At 44.3% G+C, this 15,776-nt stretch overlaps 1 protein-coding gene across 8 annotated transcripts in view; it reads right to left on the bottom strand.

Annotated features, from left to right (window-relative positions):
* The window catches only part of SLC37A3 (solute carrier family 37 member 3), a 157,347-nt gene that overhangs the window by 107,464 nt on the left and 34,107 nt on the right, over nucleotides 1-15,776 (bottom strand). For 7 of the 8 annotated variants that reach the window (XM_025929519.2, XM_086688712.1, XM_086688741.1 and 4 more), the window contains 5 exons: nucleotides 14,525-14,626; nucleotides 13,874-13,921; nucleotides 11,983-12,134; nucleotides 6,665-6,730; nucleotides 3,643-5,032 (listed from right to left, as the gene is read on the bottom strand). In XM_025929519.2, the coding sequence (XP_025785304.1) occupies nucleotides 4,940-5,032; nucleotides 6,665-6,730; nucleotides 11,983-12,134; nucleotides 13,874-13,921; nucleotides 14,525-14,626 (461 nt within the window). In that variant the 3' untranslated portion in view covers nucleotides 3,643-4,939. Of the gene's footprint in view, nucleotides 1-3,642; nucleotides 5,033-6,664; nucleotides 6,731-11,982; nucleotides 12,135-13,873; nucleotides 13,922-14,524; nucleotides 14,627-15,776 lie in introns of those variants that run through there. The other variant, XR_015244602.1, reaches the window with a different exon arrangement.

The following is a 15,776-nucleotide window of genomic DNA, read 5'->3' as shown; positions in this document are numbered from 1 at the left end:
CGGAGTGGGGTTGTCAGGAAAGGCTCCTCGGAGGCAGGGCACCAGGGGCCGAGCGGGAGGAACAGCACTGGAACAGTAGTGTAAGGAGCGGGACAGTCCAGGCCAAACCACACAGCAGGAACAGAGACAGCAGCTCGAACAGCATGAGATCTGCGCCGCAGCAAGAAGTTCACTGTGCCTGTTGCCTCGGCCCTGACAGGTCTCCCAAAGAGCCTGAGGAGAGGATAACGTGCCGTGCGCCAGCCGGCCTCAGCACCTGGCCGCCTCCTGCAAGAGGTGGACTGTTTCTAAGGCAAAGGGAAGGGCCATTTGCAGGGTCAGGGACCACACTCCGCTCTGCCCACCCTCCACTCTCTCATCTTCCTTTCACCTTTTCCAACATGATCACCATTTACTTAGCACCGACCATTAGGCGTTGGAGAAAAAGAGCAACAGTCTCATTGGGGAGTTAGATGTCAAAATAGCTGAGAGAGAAACAGCTAAGCACCAAGTAAGTACTTCTGCTATTCCTAGACAGGGAAAGGGCGACGGTGGATGCTAGGGAGGCTGGCTGAGAAAGGCTGCTGGGACTAGCTGCTGCCGGCCAAGCCTTGAAGGAAAGTTCAGGTTCACAAGGCGGAGGGTTAAGAAGGGGTATTACAGACAAGAGGGTACGAGCAACAACAGAAACGCTCATAACACGGCTGAGCTATACGCTTAAAATGGTTAAGATAGTAAATGTTAGGTTAGGCGTATTTTTTTTTAATTTTTTTTTTACATTTATTTTTGAGAAACAGAGTGCGACAAAGCGTGAGCGGGGGAGGGGCAGAGAGAGTAGGAGACACAGAATCTGAAGCAGGCTCCAGGCTCTGAGCAAGCGGTCAGCACAGAGCCTGATGCGGGGCTCGAACCCACGAACTGTGAGATCATGACCTGAGCCGAAGTCGGATGCTCAACCGACTGAGCCACTGAGCTCAACCGACTGAGGCTCCCCAGGTTATGAGTATTTTAATCACAGTTTTTTAAAAACTTAAAACAATTAAAAACAGGTGATTCCTAAAAAAAAAAAAAAAAGACAATAAGGTATGAAAACACACTGCCATTTGTAGCAAGGGATAAAGCCAACCATCTGACTTTGTAGAAGATTCACATAGAGTGGCAAAGGGAGATTCGGTAAAGAAACAGCTAGAAACTGGACTGTGGAAAACTTCATGCCAGATGACACTTGATTCTCTGCACCAAGGTTTCTAACTTTGTGGTCCAAGGATGGGCTTCAAGTTTTGGCCCACGAACACCCTGTAACAAATCTTCAATGTTCATTCATATGTGCGTTTTGATGTAGACAGAGGGTAATGGCTTTCAGATTCTCAAAAGGGTTTACGACGTAGAAACCTTGGAGTGCCTGGGTGAGTCCGTCAGTTAAGCATATGACTCGATTTCGGCTCAGGTCAGGATCTCAGAGTTTGTGAGTTCAAGCCCCGCATTGGGCTCTGCACTGACAGCACGGAAGCAGCTTGGGATTCTCTCTCCCACTCTCCCTGCCCTCCCCTGCTTAAGTTCTCTCTCACACACAGTAAATAAATAAACCTTTAAAAAGAAAAAAAGGAAACCTTGAAAACCATTCACATAGGCAATTGGCAGAGCGGTGTGGTTGGGACGGGACAGGGAGTTGAAGTTACAGAAGTTGAGTGCATTTCCCTGGAGACTTGCTCTTAACTCTACGCCAGATAGTATGTAACAAACCGACGTCACACCCGTCTTCAGTGGTTTCTTATTCACTAAGTGCTTAACAGAGCTCTTGGTAGGTAAGAACAGCTCATCAGGGAAAGTTGCTGACACTTATAGAAAAGAAACTAACAGAGACTAAACAGAGAAGAGAACCCAGTAAAGGGGATAGGAGGTCAGATGATTCAATACATTAAAATGCTACCGAAGCCAGAGAAAAAAATGGCCAGGGGAAGATGAAGTGATTACCAATGTCAAGTACAAGAGAGGAAATAAGAAAGATAAGAAATGAGGAAAAGAGATCTCCATATTTAATGATCTTCAGATGTACGGTGTCTGTAGGTGATGAAATAAGAGGCTGGAGGGTAAGGATATGGTGTCTAAACTGGGGCATTTGGGGACAGCTGGGTGGCTCAGTCGGTTAAGCGTCCAACTTTGCCTCAGGTCATGATCTCACGGCTCATGAGCTTGAGCCCCTCATCGGGCTCTGTGCTGACAGCTCAGAGCCTGGAGCCTGCTTGGGATTCTGTGTCTCCCTCTCTCTCTGTCCCTTCCCCGCTTGCTCTGTCTCTCTCTGTCAAAAATAAATAAATGTTAAAAAAAAAAATTAAACTGGGGCACTTGTAGAGAAGGGATGTACTGTTGATAATTATATCAGAATAACAAGAATCAGAACAACAACAACAACAGCCAGAAAGGCAGCAGATAACCATCCATTAACTCAAAGGGTTTGACTGTGAAAAGAAAAATAGGATAGGAATCAGTAGAACTAGTAGGGATAAGAAAAGGCTTTATCAGTTATTTATCTAGGAGGCAGAGAGGACTTCTGGAGGTTTTTGTTTTGTTTTCTTTAGAGTGAGAGACAGAGAGGGAGCGGGGGACAGGGGCAGCGGGAGACAGAATCTTCAACAGGCTCCATGTTCAGCGGGGAGCCCCACGTGCGGCTCTATCCCACAACCCTGGGATCATGACCTGAGCCAAAACCAAGAGCCGGATGTTCAACTGACTGAGCCACAGGCATCCCTGGGGCTTCTGGAGGTTTTTAAGGAGAAAGGAAGGAGGAAGCAGATGAGAGCACACTGCAGCCTCCATCCCAGAGTTCATGATGCACACAGAGGACAGGCACTCAGGCATTTCCTGCATGAACATTTATTGAGCAACTCTGGTCTTCCAGGAAGCAGGAAGGAACAGAATGAGCAGGAGCGGGGAGGAGACTTTCTTCCTTTGAAACTACACAGGAGAGAAGAAAACACAGTATGACTAGGAAGGGCAGGCCAGAATAACCTTCCTCAACCTCGTGAGCATCCGAGACGTAGCTGCCAGAGAAGCTGTCATTTCCAAATGAGCTTTCCCTATGGTCAAGGGAAAGGAAATTAATAAGAAAGTGAAACTAGCAGTTCTTTAAAGCTGATTCTTATGTAGATGGCCAGAACTAGAATACGGAAATCTATCTATCATGCAATATAGGCTTTCGTTCAGAGCCGAGCACTTACCTATTTATAATTTCATTATACGTACAGCTTGGGGGCTACAGCTACAGAGAGGTCAGGGGAACACTCACCCAGCGGAGTTTCAACAGGGTAAGAAAATAATGTTGGTGTCAGGATACAAAGATGCTACCATACTGATAATGCGGACAGAGAGGAAACTCACAGCCAAATGTCAGAAGGAGGTTAAATCATAAAAATGGCATCCGTCTACGGACAACTCTTAAATTACAATCAGGCAACTCATCCAAACTTAGTATAATCTCACACAAAGGGGAAGGGAAAGTGTCCACAGAACGTAACAGAAATGGGGCCATTTCTGGGGCTAGCTGAACACTCTGGCAACACCGTAGGGTCAGTAAATGGTCAACAGCAGGAAATCATAAGGCACGAATCACGTTCTAGAACAAGAAACTCAGAGTATATATTTAAATAACCAGATGGACAGATATTTACTACAAAAGTCAGTTTATTTTCCCTTCCTGTGTTTCATATTGTCCCTTTTTTGTCAGTAATGAGCAATTAACTGATTGGAAATCTGCTTGATTAAATAACATTAACAAGTCCATAAACACATCACACTTTACAGTATAAAGTAAGAAGCTGAAAAATATTCCCTATCCCAATGTGAATTAGGCAGCCCTCAAAATTGCACATTTTCCCCCTAGTTTGTGTCCATAATTTAAAATATACATATATATATACAGAATGACTTTAACATATCGGTAATTAGTATAGAATTCACAGCCTTGAAGACATACACACTACAAACTTCTAAAGAATAGATGCCTAGTCCTCAGGCCCTAGTAACCCATTAATATGATTCAAGGTCACATACCTAACACTTACTAGGACAAAAGGTTTCTCCTCTAATTCTAGTCTTCTGCTGAGGTAACTCAAGGAACCCGGTCGTGAGAGAGATCAATTCTCTGAAAACAGGGCTAAGGAGATTAGCTTCCTAGTGGATCCTAACGTTCCCAGACAGCAAATCTGGGGTGGAGTACTTCAGTTGTGAGCTACACCTTGGAATGTTCACAACAACTGATGATGTACCTTATGGTCCTTGAAAGGAAGACTGAATACTTCCAGGAATCGAAGTAAATTTTGAATGAAGACAGAAGAGAATGAGCTGACGATAATTTGAAGATATTTCTGCATCCAGAGCTGAATAACTTTAGATCAGATACAGAGTGACCGAGCCAGTCACCATGTAGTGTGATTTTCCCACCACAGTTTAACAAAGGGATTCTTTGTCCAAGGCAGCCTTACGCTTGATCCAGCTTGAGCACTCGACCAGGATTTGATGCTTCAAAGATGAGCCGCTCTCTGCAAACTCATTATCAGAGCAAAATCCAATGATCCTTTCCTATTCATGGAGCCCGTCACTGATACGAACCATGTGCAACTGTCTCATGGTCACTCAACTTTCCGGGCTGGAGAATCCATTCCAGGTCCAATACAGTACTTAAGGTGAAAAGGATAAATCTCAACAGGCCAAGTAAAGACGCTGGCAGATTCATAGGCCACTCAGTACGTTTATGGAACGACAGCAATAAAATCATCCACGATAATTTGTGTAGTGCAGAAAAACAGCCCAGCCTTCACCAATCGTCAGCGTCACAAGGTGAAAGAGGCTTGCCGATCTGAGGTTTCGTTGGAGCTCTTAAGACAACGCCCAAATAGGGTGAATTAAAAGAGAGAAGAGTCCTGATGCGTCTCCCAGTGTTCTTTTCTCCTGCAGGCACCACTCACTCACTCAGTGAGCGAGCCTGTCGTCTTTGCGTAAGATGGCGTATTTCCCTCACTATTAATGGTGAGATAAATAGAATCGTACAACTTGTCTGTGAAGAGAAAAAAGCATTAAATATGCAGTGACAATTTAACGAATTCTGTTAGAGCACCATGTTTTGAACGTAATAATGAATTTGGACAATTGCATTCATTATGACTGCGTGCAAAGATAACTTGACCTTTAATGAATTGAAAAAATGATTCCAAAAATCACAGTTAATATATTTTTTTAAATTTAATGTTACACAGTCTCCAGAAAAAGAACTAATGTACACAAATTAAATGATTTGCCATAGGCAGAGCAAAAAAATCGATACTAGAGCCCACTTTCTTTTTATTTTTTTAATTTTTTTTTTAATTTTTTTTTTTTAACGTTTATTTATTTTTGAGACAGAGAGAGACAGAGCATGAACGGGGGAGGGGCAGAGAGAGAGGGAGACACAGAATCTGAAACAGGCTCCAGGCTCTGAGCGGTCAGCACAGAGCCCGACGCGGGGCTCGAACTCACAGACCGCGAGATCGTGACCTGAGCCGAAGTCGGCCGCCCAACCGACTGAGCCACCCAGGTGCCCCTAATTTTTTTTAAGTAAGTAAGTAATCTCTGAACCCAATGTGGGGCTTGAACTCATGACCCCAAGATCAAGAGTCGCATGATCTACTGACAGAGCCAGCCAGGCGCCCCTGGAGCTCACTTTAAAACGTGTTTCTTATAATGGATCCAGTTTTCTTTCTAGTACAATTTCTTGTGTGATCACACGGCAGGTTTATAAGGAGATATCTGCCTCTATTTAGCACAGATGTCAGAAGTGGAACACAGGGACACACAGTCCAGTCTTCAGAAGCTAGAAGGCAGTTAGGCAGGAGAAGCGTCCTTTGTGACAGCAGAGTACGCAGCCTTGAGGCAGCTCCAGAGAACTCCAGGCTCCTCGGACGAGGCTGGAGGGCCGTGCCTGGACCTGGGGCACGGTCCCAGGTTGTCTGAGGTTGTCTCCAATCAGGATGCACTAGATTTAGGAATGGGATATTAAATGCATCCCCTCCTGGATGAAGCTGTCACCAGACTCTCTCAGGGAGACCTGTCTCGAGCACCATCTCACCAATAATGTAAGAGGTCAGGTCACATGCTTATTCAACAGACAGCAACATTTTAAAACGGTAAGGCCTTATTCTGAATTGGCTATTTCCCAGAAAGTACACAATTCCAGCCAAGAATGTTCAAGGCACGACAAATATTTTATCAAGAGATTCTCATCGTTTTAGAACCGACGCACCACGGTATTAATTACAGCAATGCTTCTTTTTGAGCCTGATGTTGCTTGGGGTACACTGTAATTTCCTTCAGAATTCCAAATTATATTTAGCAGATAGAGAGTACCCGGGAAGAATACACCGGTTAACAGTTGGTGATACTTTCAACAAGTCTCTCACCAATTTTTTTTTTTTTGGAATTATACATGACAATACTCATTAGGCTTAGATCAAGGGCAAACTAAAGACCCATTCCCACCTTGAAAGAATGTATCTCATAGACTCATAAAATGTTACTTTTCACCACAGGGTCATTAAAACCCATCAGCAATTTTGCCAGTTTAAGAAGAGATTTAAGTAAATGCTTTGAACTAAATTAGTAAGAAAAACTACAAGTTAAAAAAAAAAAAAAAAAAAGGCACACGCTCACTTACCATGAGAATGAAAAAGTAGAACACCCACATCCATCCCAGGTTGTCCTGGATCAAAGACACTAAATACTACAAGGGAGAAAAAGAAATTACGACATAATCCTTTATAAATTAATCACACGAAGTAGCTGAAAGGTGGATTAAACACAGCTCTTCCAGAAAGGGAGTTAGGATTTGTAGAATGGTTTTCGGTTTCCAAAGCTTTCACGTGTGTGTTCCTACTTAAAGATACCTGGCCTTCATCTTGTAAGCTGGCAGGGTCCAAATACAAAAACTGCAGAGCAGATGACAGGACTTCAGGTTTATTTGTATTCACTTTGCTACTAAGAGAGGAAAATTAACATCCTCAAGCCATTTCCATTTAATCATTCTTTCTTCCAGTGAAAGGTACTGTGACTGAAGCTTTCAAAAACAGTTGGTCTTCCAAGCGTACTGTTCGTTTTCGATTGTGTTACTGAAGCAGAGGATTTCTGTACAGTTTTAACATTCTACAGCATGTTCTTTGACTTTGTTTCAATTGCCGAAAAGGATCCATTCGCGTTTAACCCACCTTCTTTTTCAATTCTGATAAAATATATGTAACATAAAGTTAGCCATTTTACCCATCATTAAGTGTATGATTCAAAGGCATTGAGTACATTCACAATGTTGGACAACCATCACCACTATCTATTCCCAAAAATTTTCATCGCCCGAAACAGAAAGTCTGCACCGATTAAGCAGTAACTCCCCACCACCCCTTCTCCCCAGTCCCTGGTAACCTCTAATCTACTTTCTATCTCTAAGAATTTGCCTGTCCTAGATATTTCATGTTAGGTGGAATCACACAATATTTGTCCTTTTGTGTCTGGCTTATTCCACTGAGCATACCGTCTTCAAGGTTGCAGCATGTGTCAGAACACCATCCCCTTTTATGGCTGAATAATATTCTCTGGTGTGGACACACCACATTTTATTTATCTAGTCATCAGCTGATCAACATTTGGATTGTTTCCACCTTTTGGCTATTATGAACAATGCTGCAATGAACACTGGCATACAAACATGTGAGTCCTGTTTTCAGTTCTTTAAGGTATATTCCTAGGAGCGGAACTGCTGGGTCACATGGTAATTCCATGTTTCACTATTTGAGGGACCACTAAAGCATCTTCCAGAGTGGCTGCACCATTCTACATTCCCACCAGCGATGTCAAAGAGTCCCAGCTTCTCCACATCCTCATAGGTACTTGTTATTTTCTGTTGTTGTTGTCCTTGTTTTAAATTACAGCCATCCTAAAAGGTGTGAAGTGGCATCTCACTGTGTTTTTTATTTGCATTTCCCTAATAACGAAGGATCTTGAGAATCTTCACAAGTGTTTACTGGCCATTTGTACACATTTGTCATAAAGATTTGTCACTATGATTTCTTTTTTTTTTTTAATTTTTTTTAACCTTTATTTTTTTTGAGACAGAGAGAGAGATCATGAATGGGGGAGGGCCAGAGAGAGGGAGGCACAGAATCCGAAGCAGGCTCCAGGCTCTGAGCTGTCGGCACAGAGCCCCACGCGGGGCTCGAACTCACAGACCGTGAGATCATGACCTAAGCCAAAGTCGGACGCTCAACCGACTGAGCCACCCAGGCGCCCTATGATTTCTTCTTGAAGAGTTTTTTATTTATTTTAATGTTTGGGAGAGAGAGCTCGTGCACGCACATGCACACGTAAGCAAGGGAGGGGCAGAGAGAGGGAGAGGGAGAGAGAGAGAATACCAAACAGGCTCCATGCTGTCAGCGCAGAACCCACAGCAGGGCTTGATCCACAAACCATGAGATCATAACCTGAGCTGAAATCAAGAGTGAGACCTCAATCAACTGAGTCACCCAGGCACCCCTCTTCTAAGAGTTTTCATGGTTTTAGCTCTTAAAGTTAGGTATTTAATCCATTTTGCATTAATTTTTTGTCTATGCTATAAGGCAAGGGTCCAACTTCATTCTTCTGTGTGTGTGAATATCCAGTTTTCCCAGCACCATTTGGTGAAGAAACCATTCTTTCCCCATTGAATGGTCTTGGTGCCCTTGTCAAAAATCAACCGACCACAGGTGTGAGTTTCACACATGTTCTTCCATCACACACTACCAGTGAAATTCGTAAGCAAACAAATTTAAAAGCCAAACAAGTGAGGGGCGCCTGGGTGGCTCCGTTAAGCATCCGACTTCGGCTCAGGTCACGATCTCACTGCCTGTGAGTTCAAGCCCTGCATCGGCCTCTGTGCTGACAGCTCAGAGCCTGAAGCGTGCTTCAGATTCTATGTCTCCCTCTCTCCCTGCCCCTCCCTGACTTGCACTCTGTGTCTCTCTCTCTCTCTCTCACTCTCAAAAACAAACATTAAAAAGCAAAACAAGTGAGTGATTTACCCTAGATTATGAAACTATGAGATCTGGTCGCTCATTAAAGAGCTCAGAGCAGTGCCCCCGTGTCTTTCTGTTACTTTATCTTTCTTTTAAATAGTTTTATTGACGTATAACTTATATAACATAAAGTTCACCCATGCAGCTCAATGGTTTTGAGTATACTTACAGAATTGTGCAACCATTACCATAATCTAATTATAAGCCATTTCTTTTTTTTTTTTTTTAATTTTTTTTCCCAACGTTTATTTATTTTTTTGGGACAGAGAGAGACAGAGCATGAACGGGGGAGGGACAGAGAGAGAGGGAGACACAGAATCGGAAACAGGCTCCAGGCTCTGAGCCATCAGCCCAGAGCCTGACGCGGGGCTCGAACTCCCGGACCGCGAGATCGTGACCTGGCTGAAGTCGGACGCTTAACCGACTGCGCCACCCAGGCGCCCCATCCATTTCTATCACCACCACCACCCCGCCCTCCCCCCCACAAAGAGACCTCGTACCTATCAGTAGTCACTCCTCAGGCCCACCTGCTCCCAGGCAACCACTACTCTCTTTCGCCCATTTTGGATATCTCACATGAATGAGATCATTTACAGTATGTGGTCTTTTGTCACTGGCTTCTCTCACTTAGCATAATATTTTTTAGGTCCATCTACGTAACATCTATCCTCTTTTAAGTGCCAGATACCCTCTTAAAAATACTACTCCATCATAATGAATACACCACATTTTGTTCATCCATTCTTCAGTTGGTGAACATTTGAGTTTTTTCTAATTTTTAGCTGTTAGGAAAAATCCAGCTATGAACATACGTGTACACGGGTTCATGTGGACACGTGTGCTCATTTTTCTTGGGTAGACACCACGATTTAACCTTACTGATCCCCTACTGTGTGTTGTAAACACACTAAGCATTGGAGGAAAGGAACAGTTCCTGTTTGCAAGGAATGCAGTCTGGCACAGACAGATAAACCAGGAAGCGGGATGCCCCATGACAAGCACTGTTAGAGGTGAGCACCAAGTGCTATGGAAACTGAGAGGGCAATTTTCTTGTGAAGTCAAGGAAAGGTGGGGAAAGAAAGCTGTTCAGGGTAAGTTAAGAGAGCTGGGACAAAGCTCATCAAGTTTCTGATATTAAGTCACAGAGTTTGGGATTTCATGCCCCGAGCAATGGGAAATTACTCAAAAATCAACATGGAAGAGGAATGAATAAAACTAACAATGATTCACTCCTGACCCACTTCCCTGACCACCAAAGTAAACCCAACGCTAACCCACATACACAGTTAGGGATCCAAATACTGGCAGGTGAGGCACCCTACACAAAAATAAGCTCTTTGAAATGCTCATTATAACATGCCTACTTGATTAATGCAGAAAACATCAGTGAGAATGAGAACCTGAAATACAGCAGTGTCAGAAAAGGATGTCCAATACAACCACCCCTGATCGCTTACATGAACACGAAGACCTCTGAACTGGTAGCCAACAGCATTCTTTGGTTTCTATTCCAGAGCACAATCAAGTAAGCAAATTTCTCCTACTTTTTCTTGGATTTTTCTTCCTCTTCAGTCTCATCATCAAATATGCTAATAAGCACATCAATCACATCGATCAGTCGTTCTACAACAACTCAACAGATGCTGGAAGGTCTACTGTGTGCCAGGCACTGTTCTATGTACTGGGGCTACAGCAGAACACAATGCAAAATGCTGCCCTCGTGATGCTTACAACATGGTGGGGGAGTCAGACATTCACAAATAAATATACAAGATACGGCTGACTAGTGATAAGCATCAAGATGGCTTATCTTCCTCAATTCTTTTTCTCTCATTAACCACCAGCAATCTGGCATCGGTGATCTAGCCCCACAGAGCAAGCCAAACAGCAATATTCAGGTCCGATAATGACCTGTCAAAACTAAGAGCGTTTTCGATTCCATTCTCCTTCTCTGGCCTCTCTATACCTATGACCTTACTGACTAACACCTCCCCTTTCCTACACGTCACTCTGCTGACTTCCTGTTTCTTCGACCACTGGGCAGCCTCTGAGATTTTGTCTATATTTTCCTTCCCCATTAAACATCTCATTCACTTCCAAAGTTTCAACTATTTTATCTATGCAGATGATTCTCTGATCCTTATTTTTGCAAAAGCAGCACTCAATGTGCTGGAAAAGTATAACCTAAGAGAGGCATGACTCACAACTGTCCCAAAGAAAAGGTTGAATTTAAGCAAAACAAGATCGACTTGAGTTGTTCTGACTACTTATTGTAGGCCAATCTTAGCCTAGACGATCTCAAGTTTAGAGTGCATCACAATCACCAGGAAGGCTTTTTGAAACGCAGATCTCTATGTTCTAAATCAGCAAGCCCGTGGTAAGCTTAGCGTTCTGTACTTTAATAAATCACCTAGATGATCCTGACCCAAGACTTTAATGAACCGCCCTTTGAGACACAGCCATTGGAAACAGAGAAAATGACTCAGAGCAGCTGCCAGAGTCCGTGGCGATTTCTGGTAGGGATCCACGTGAAGAACGCGTGTGTCTGGTAGGAGAGAGGAGGTAGGGTGTGCATGCCAGGTGGGGGATAACGAGAAGCATGTGTCTCAGGGCCCCGCAGACTGCCAAGTTCAGGCTAGGAAGAAAGGAGCAGCAAACTGGGACTGAGAGCTGTCTTATGAGGTGTCGGCTAATTTCCAGACAGGAAGAATCTGGATATTAAAGTGGGAAGAAGAAACTAAAAAACGCAGAAGGACCTTCCATATCAGGTCACATTAGCTGACCTCAGAGGAGATTAGCAACATAAGGCTTTATGGGAAAGTGTCCTGTATAGCACTAGAGTGCCACCTACTGTGGCCCGGTGGACAGATGTAAACTCTTGGACCATTGAGAGACTACTCGCCACTCAGTCTCACCCCCTCTCCTGTTCTCTCACCTGGCCTACCGCTGCTCCAATGCTTCCGGTTCCATCAACAATTCCTGTGACGGTCGCCAAAGCCTCACTGCTCCCTTGGATCAGCTCTTGGTGACCCAGGTCCGCAGAAATAGCAGAGCTAATCATATTAGAAGGTCCACCAATAAAAAATCCTGAAGTCATAAACAAAACAGGTTCTCATTAACACACTATTCTTAACACCACTAGAAATCTACTGGACAAGATAAGCTCTTATCCAAACATTTTTTTTAATGTTTATTTATTTTTGAGAGAGAGAGAGACAGAGTGTAAGCAGGGAAGGGGCAGAAAGAGAGGGAGACACAGAAGCAGGCTCCAGGCTCTGAGCTGTGAGCACAGAGCCTGACGTGGGGCTCGAACTCACGAGCCGTGAGATTATGACCTCACGGTCATATGGAGATTATGAGCCAAAGTCGGATGCTTAACCCACTGAGCCACCCAGGCACTCCTCAACATTTTAATCAATATGCTGAAGAGAAACAGTGAAGGGGGGGGGGGGGGGGGGAGAAGAAACCAGTAAAAATGAACACTCTCCCAGATAGTGACATCTTCAAACTAGTTGGCATCTGCTTTTCTGAAAGTCCTACTTGAATTATGTGATACGGCAGTGTATTTTCATAAAAGCCAAAGATACAGAAAATACAGTAAACATACAACCTTTCTAATGTTGCAAAGGCTGCGTTCATTAGTAACTAATTACACTCGCTTGTCGACTTCTACGGTAGAGTTGTATCAACTGAGCATTTGACTATCCAAATTCAACCACACGTACTGAAAATAAGAGCGAAGAGAAGCAGCTCCACAAGCGGCGCAGATGGTTCTTCTCAGCCACCGCCCCCCGCAAGGCTGTCTGAGGACTGAGCAGAGGCTGGCCCGTGTGAATCTGTTCGCACGGCTGGAATGAGCTCCATGTGCCTCACGTATCATGAGCAGCTCTCACTCTCCTGAGTATGATCTAAAGTTTAAAAGTCATTTTTCCATACCACGGCCCTGATTACACTCAACTGTTTCATCTGCTGCTCCACTGGAGAAACATTGGCCAATTCCAACACTGAAAGCTGGTGAACTGGTTTCTAACGTGCCATCTTCCTAAGTCGCTTCTAGAAGTAACAGGGGAAGCTGAGGCCAATCAAAAAATACTAGAGGGGCACCTGGGTGGCTCCATCGGTTCAGCGTCCAACTTCGGCTCAGATCATGATCTCGCGGTCCTCAAGTTCGAGCCCCGCATCGGGCTCTGTGCTGACAGCTCAGAGCCTGGAGCCTGCTTCGGATTCTGTCTCCCTCTCTCTGCCCCTCCCCCACTCGTGCTCTGTCTCTCTCTCTCTCTCTCTCAATCTCTCTCTCTGTCAAAAATAAATACACTTAGGGGCGCCTGGGTGGTTCAGTCGGTTGGGCATCCGGCTTTGGCTCAGGTCATAATCTCACGGTCTGTGGGTTCGAGCCCCACGTCGGGCTCTGTGCTGACAGCTTGGAGCCTGGAGCCTGCTTCAGATTCTGTGTCTCCCTCTCTCTCTCTGCCCTACCCCTACTCATGCTCTGTCTCTTTCTGTCTCAAAAATCAAAATAAACATTAAAATTTTTAAAAAAAAATAATAAAATAAATAAATAAATAAATAAACTTAAAAAAAATAAAGTAAAAAAAAGTACTAGAAAATCTCTGTCAAAAGGGACTGCTTCTCTAACAACAGGACTGAAGAGGTCACATAAGAGCAGAGAAACAGAATCTGAAGTAGACAGTTTTCCTTTTACCATGTGAGTTCTCCATAACGAAGGGTTAGTATTACTCAAACTGAAAGAGCACACAGTTTCCCTCTCTTCTTTTTATTTACAGAGAAGTAGTAATAGTATAACGAAACGGAGCCACACAACTTACCTGTAACCGCCATCAGAAGTGCGTTAATGGACTTATCGTTTGGAGAACCTAAGAGGAGGGACACAGAAACAGCGTGCTGATTTTAAGAACGGATTACACGGGCCCGCACCGAACAGCACACAAAGATCTGGATCTCGGTGACCTCACAGATCACTCCCAGAGACAACAAAGGGCTACAAGTCTTTCACCGCCTGCCCCAACTTTTATTTGTAATGTCTGCCACTTGCTGGTGCTCGAGCTAATGAGACTTCTAAAAGCTAAGGAAAAACTCTACTCCCTTCTCAGCAGCATCTTAAGGGACATATACCAAACCTACTAATTACCATCTCTCCTCTTTTGAAACCCTTTCCCTTTTATTGTTTTATTGCCTCTAATGCTGGCCCTCTGGAGCCTACCCTCAAACAAAGCATATACACTCCCAAGCAAGCTTTTAAACAAACCAACAAAGCAGAAGAGATGCCAGTTTCCTCCCCAACACAAATAAAACTACGTGATGATACTTTTACCAGGCCTTTACAGGACCATACAAAGGTCTCGGATCAGCCTTTGTAGCCGGTCTCAAGGATCTCCCTGGCGTTGATCGCTGACTCATGGCAAAGGCCTGAGTCCTAAGAGATCAGAAAAATAATTGAATTGCAAGGGAATACTCACGGCTGTATCCAACGAGGGACCCAACTGCCAGAAGCAGGCTCAGAGCTAAAACCGGGGCTCTCTTCTGTAACACGTCAGAGACGAAACCTTGCAAAGTTCCACCTGTGAAGCACAAGGAGCCCATCACAATCAAAATCGTTTATCATGTAGCTCAGTTACCTGAAACTCATTCACCATGTACCCTCTACCTGCTATAGGATCCTGAGACTGGTCCACCCAAAAAGAGGGCTGACTCTCCTAAAAAGCTTCCACCAGAGCTTCCTTTTAGGAAGAATGCCTGACTGTCAATTGCCGTGATGGATGACAGGGACAGGACACCATGAATCAGACAGCAAAATAAGGAAAAATCATCAAAACCACCCACTGTCTCTTGCTGTTCTCCCTTTTCAAACCAGCTGTGAAGGCTTTTCCTAATTCTTCTGCTTTTTATTTTAAAAGATACAGGGGTGCCTGGGTGGCTCAGTCAGTTAAGCGTCCGACTTCGGCTCAGGTCATGATCTCTCAGTTTGTAACTTTGAGCCCCACGTCGGGCTCTGTGCTAACACCTGGGAGCCTGGAGCCTGCTTCGGATTCTGTGTGTGTGTGTGTGTGTGTGTGTGTGTGTGTGTGTGTGTGTGTGTGTGTGTCTGCCCCTCCCCCACTTGCGTTCTGTCTCTCTCTCTCAAGAATAAATAAACATTAAAAAAAATTGTCTTAAGATGATTCATTAGGGGCTCCTGGATGGCTCTGACAGAACCTGCTTGGGATTCTCTCTCTCTGTCTCTCCCTCTTTCTCTTGTGCATAGGCCCGCCCTCTGCCCCTCCCCCTGACTCACGCACGTGTGCTCTCTCTCTCTCTCTCTCTCTCTCCCAAAATAAATAAGCATTAAACAAACAAACAAAAAAAAGATGATTCATTGAAGACCATGCCTCACAGGCTATTAGTAGCAGCCAATAAATGTTCACTAAAATTAAATGCAGTGATTATGGTCTGGTGATAATGCACAGGCCAGGATCTTTAAAAAGAGGTGATGTGAATCCTTCAAACAACAAGGTCACCTTTAGATACAGCCCCATTTCGAGTTCTAGGGACTATGGGACATCTGGTACATCCTCCTCAGACAGCAGGATCCAGAGGTATGAGCAGGTCTAAAGGTGACAGCCTCACCTTTGGCTCTGTATCTAAGGCTAAGGGCAGACAAGTTCAAGTAAAATAACAGGGTATCGCCTGAGGATGCACCGCTCTCACGTGTTCAGGACAGTTTAGCCTTAC

The sequence above is a fragment of the Puma concolor genome, chromosome A2 (assembly GCF_028749965.1).
Source record: "Puma concolor isolate L17-30 chromosome A2, mPumCon1.1.hap2, whole genome shotgun sequence".
NCBI classification, from domain to species: Eukaryota; Metazoa; Chordata; class Mammalia; order Carnivora; family Felidae; genus Puma; species Puma concolor.
The sequence above is the reverse complement of the archived record's forward strand: the minus strand, read 5'-3'. Positions and strand labels throughout refer to the sequence as shown.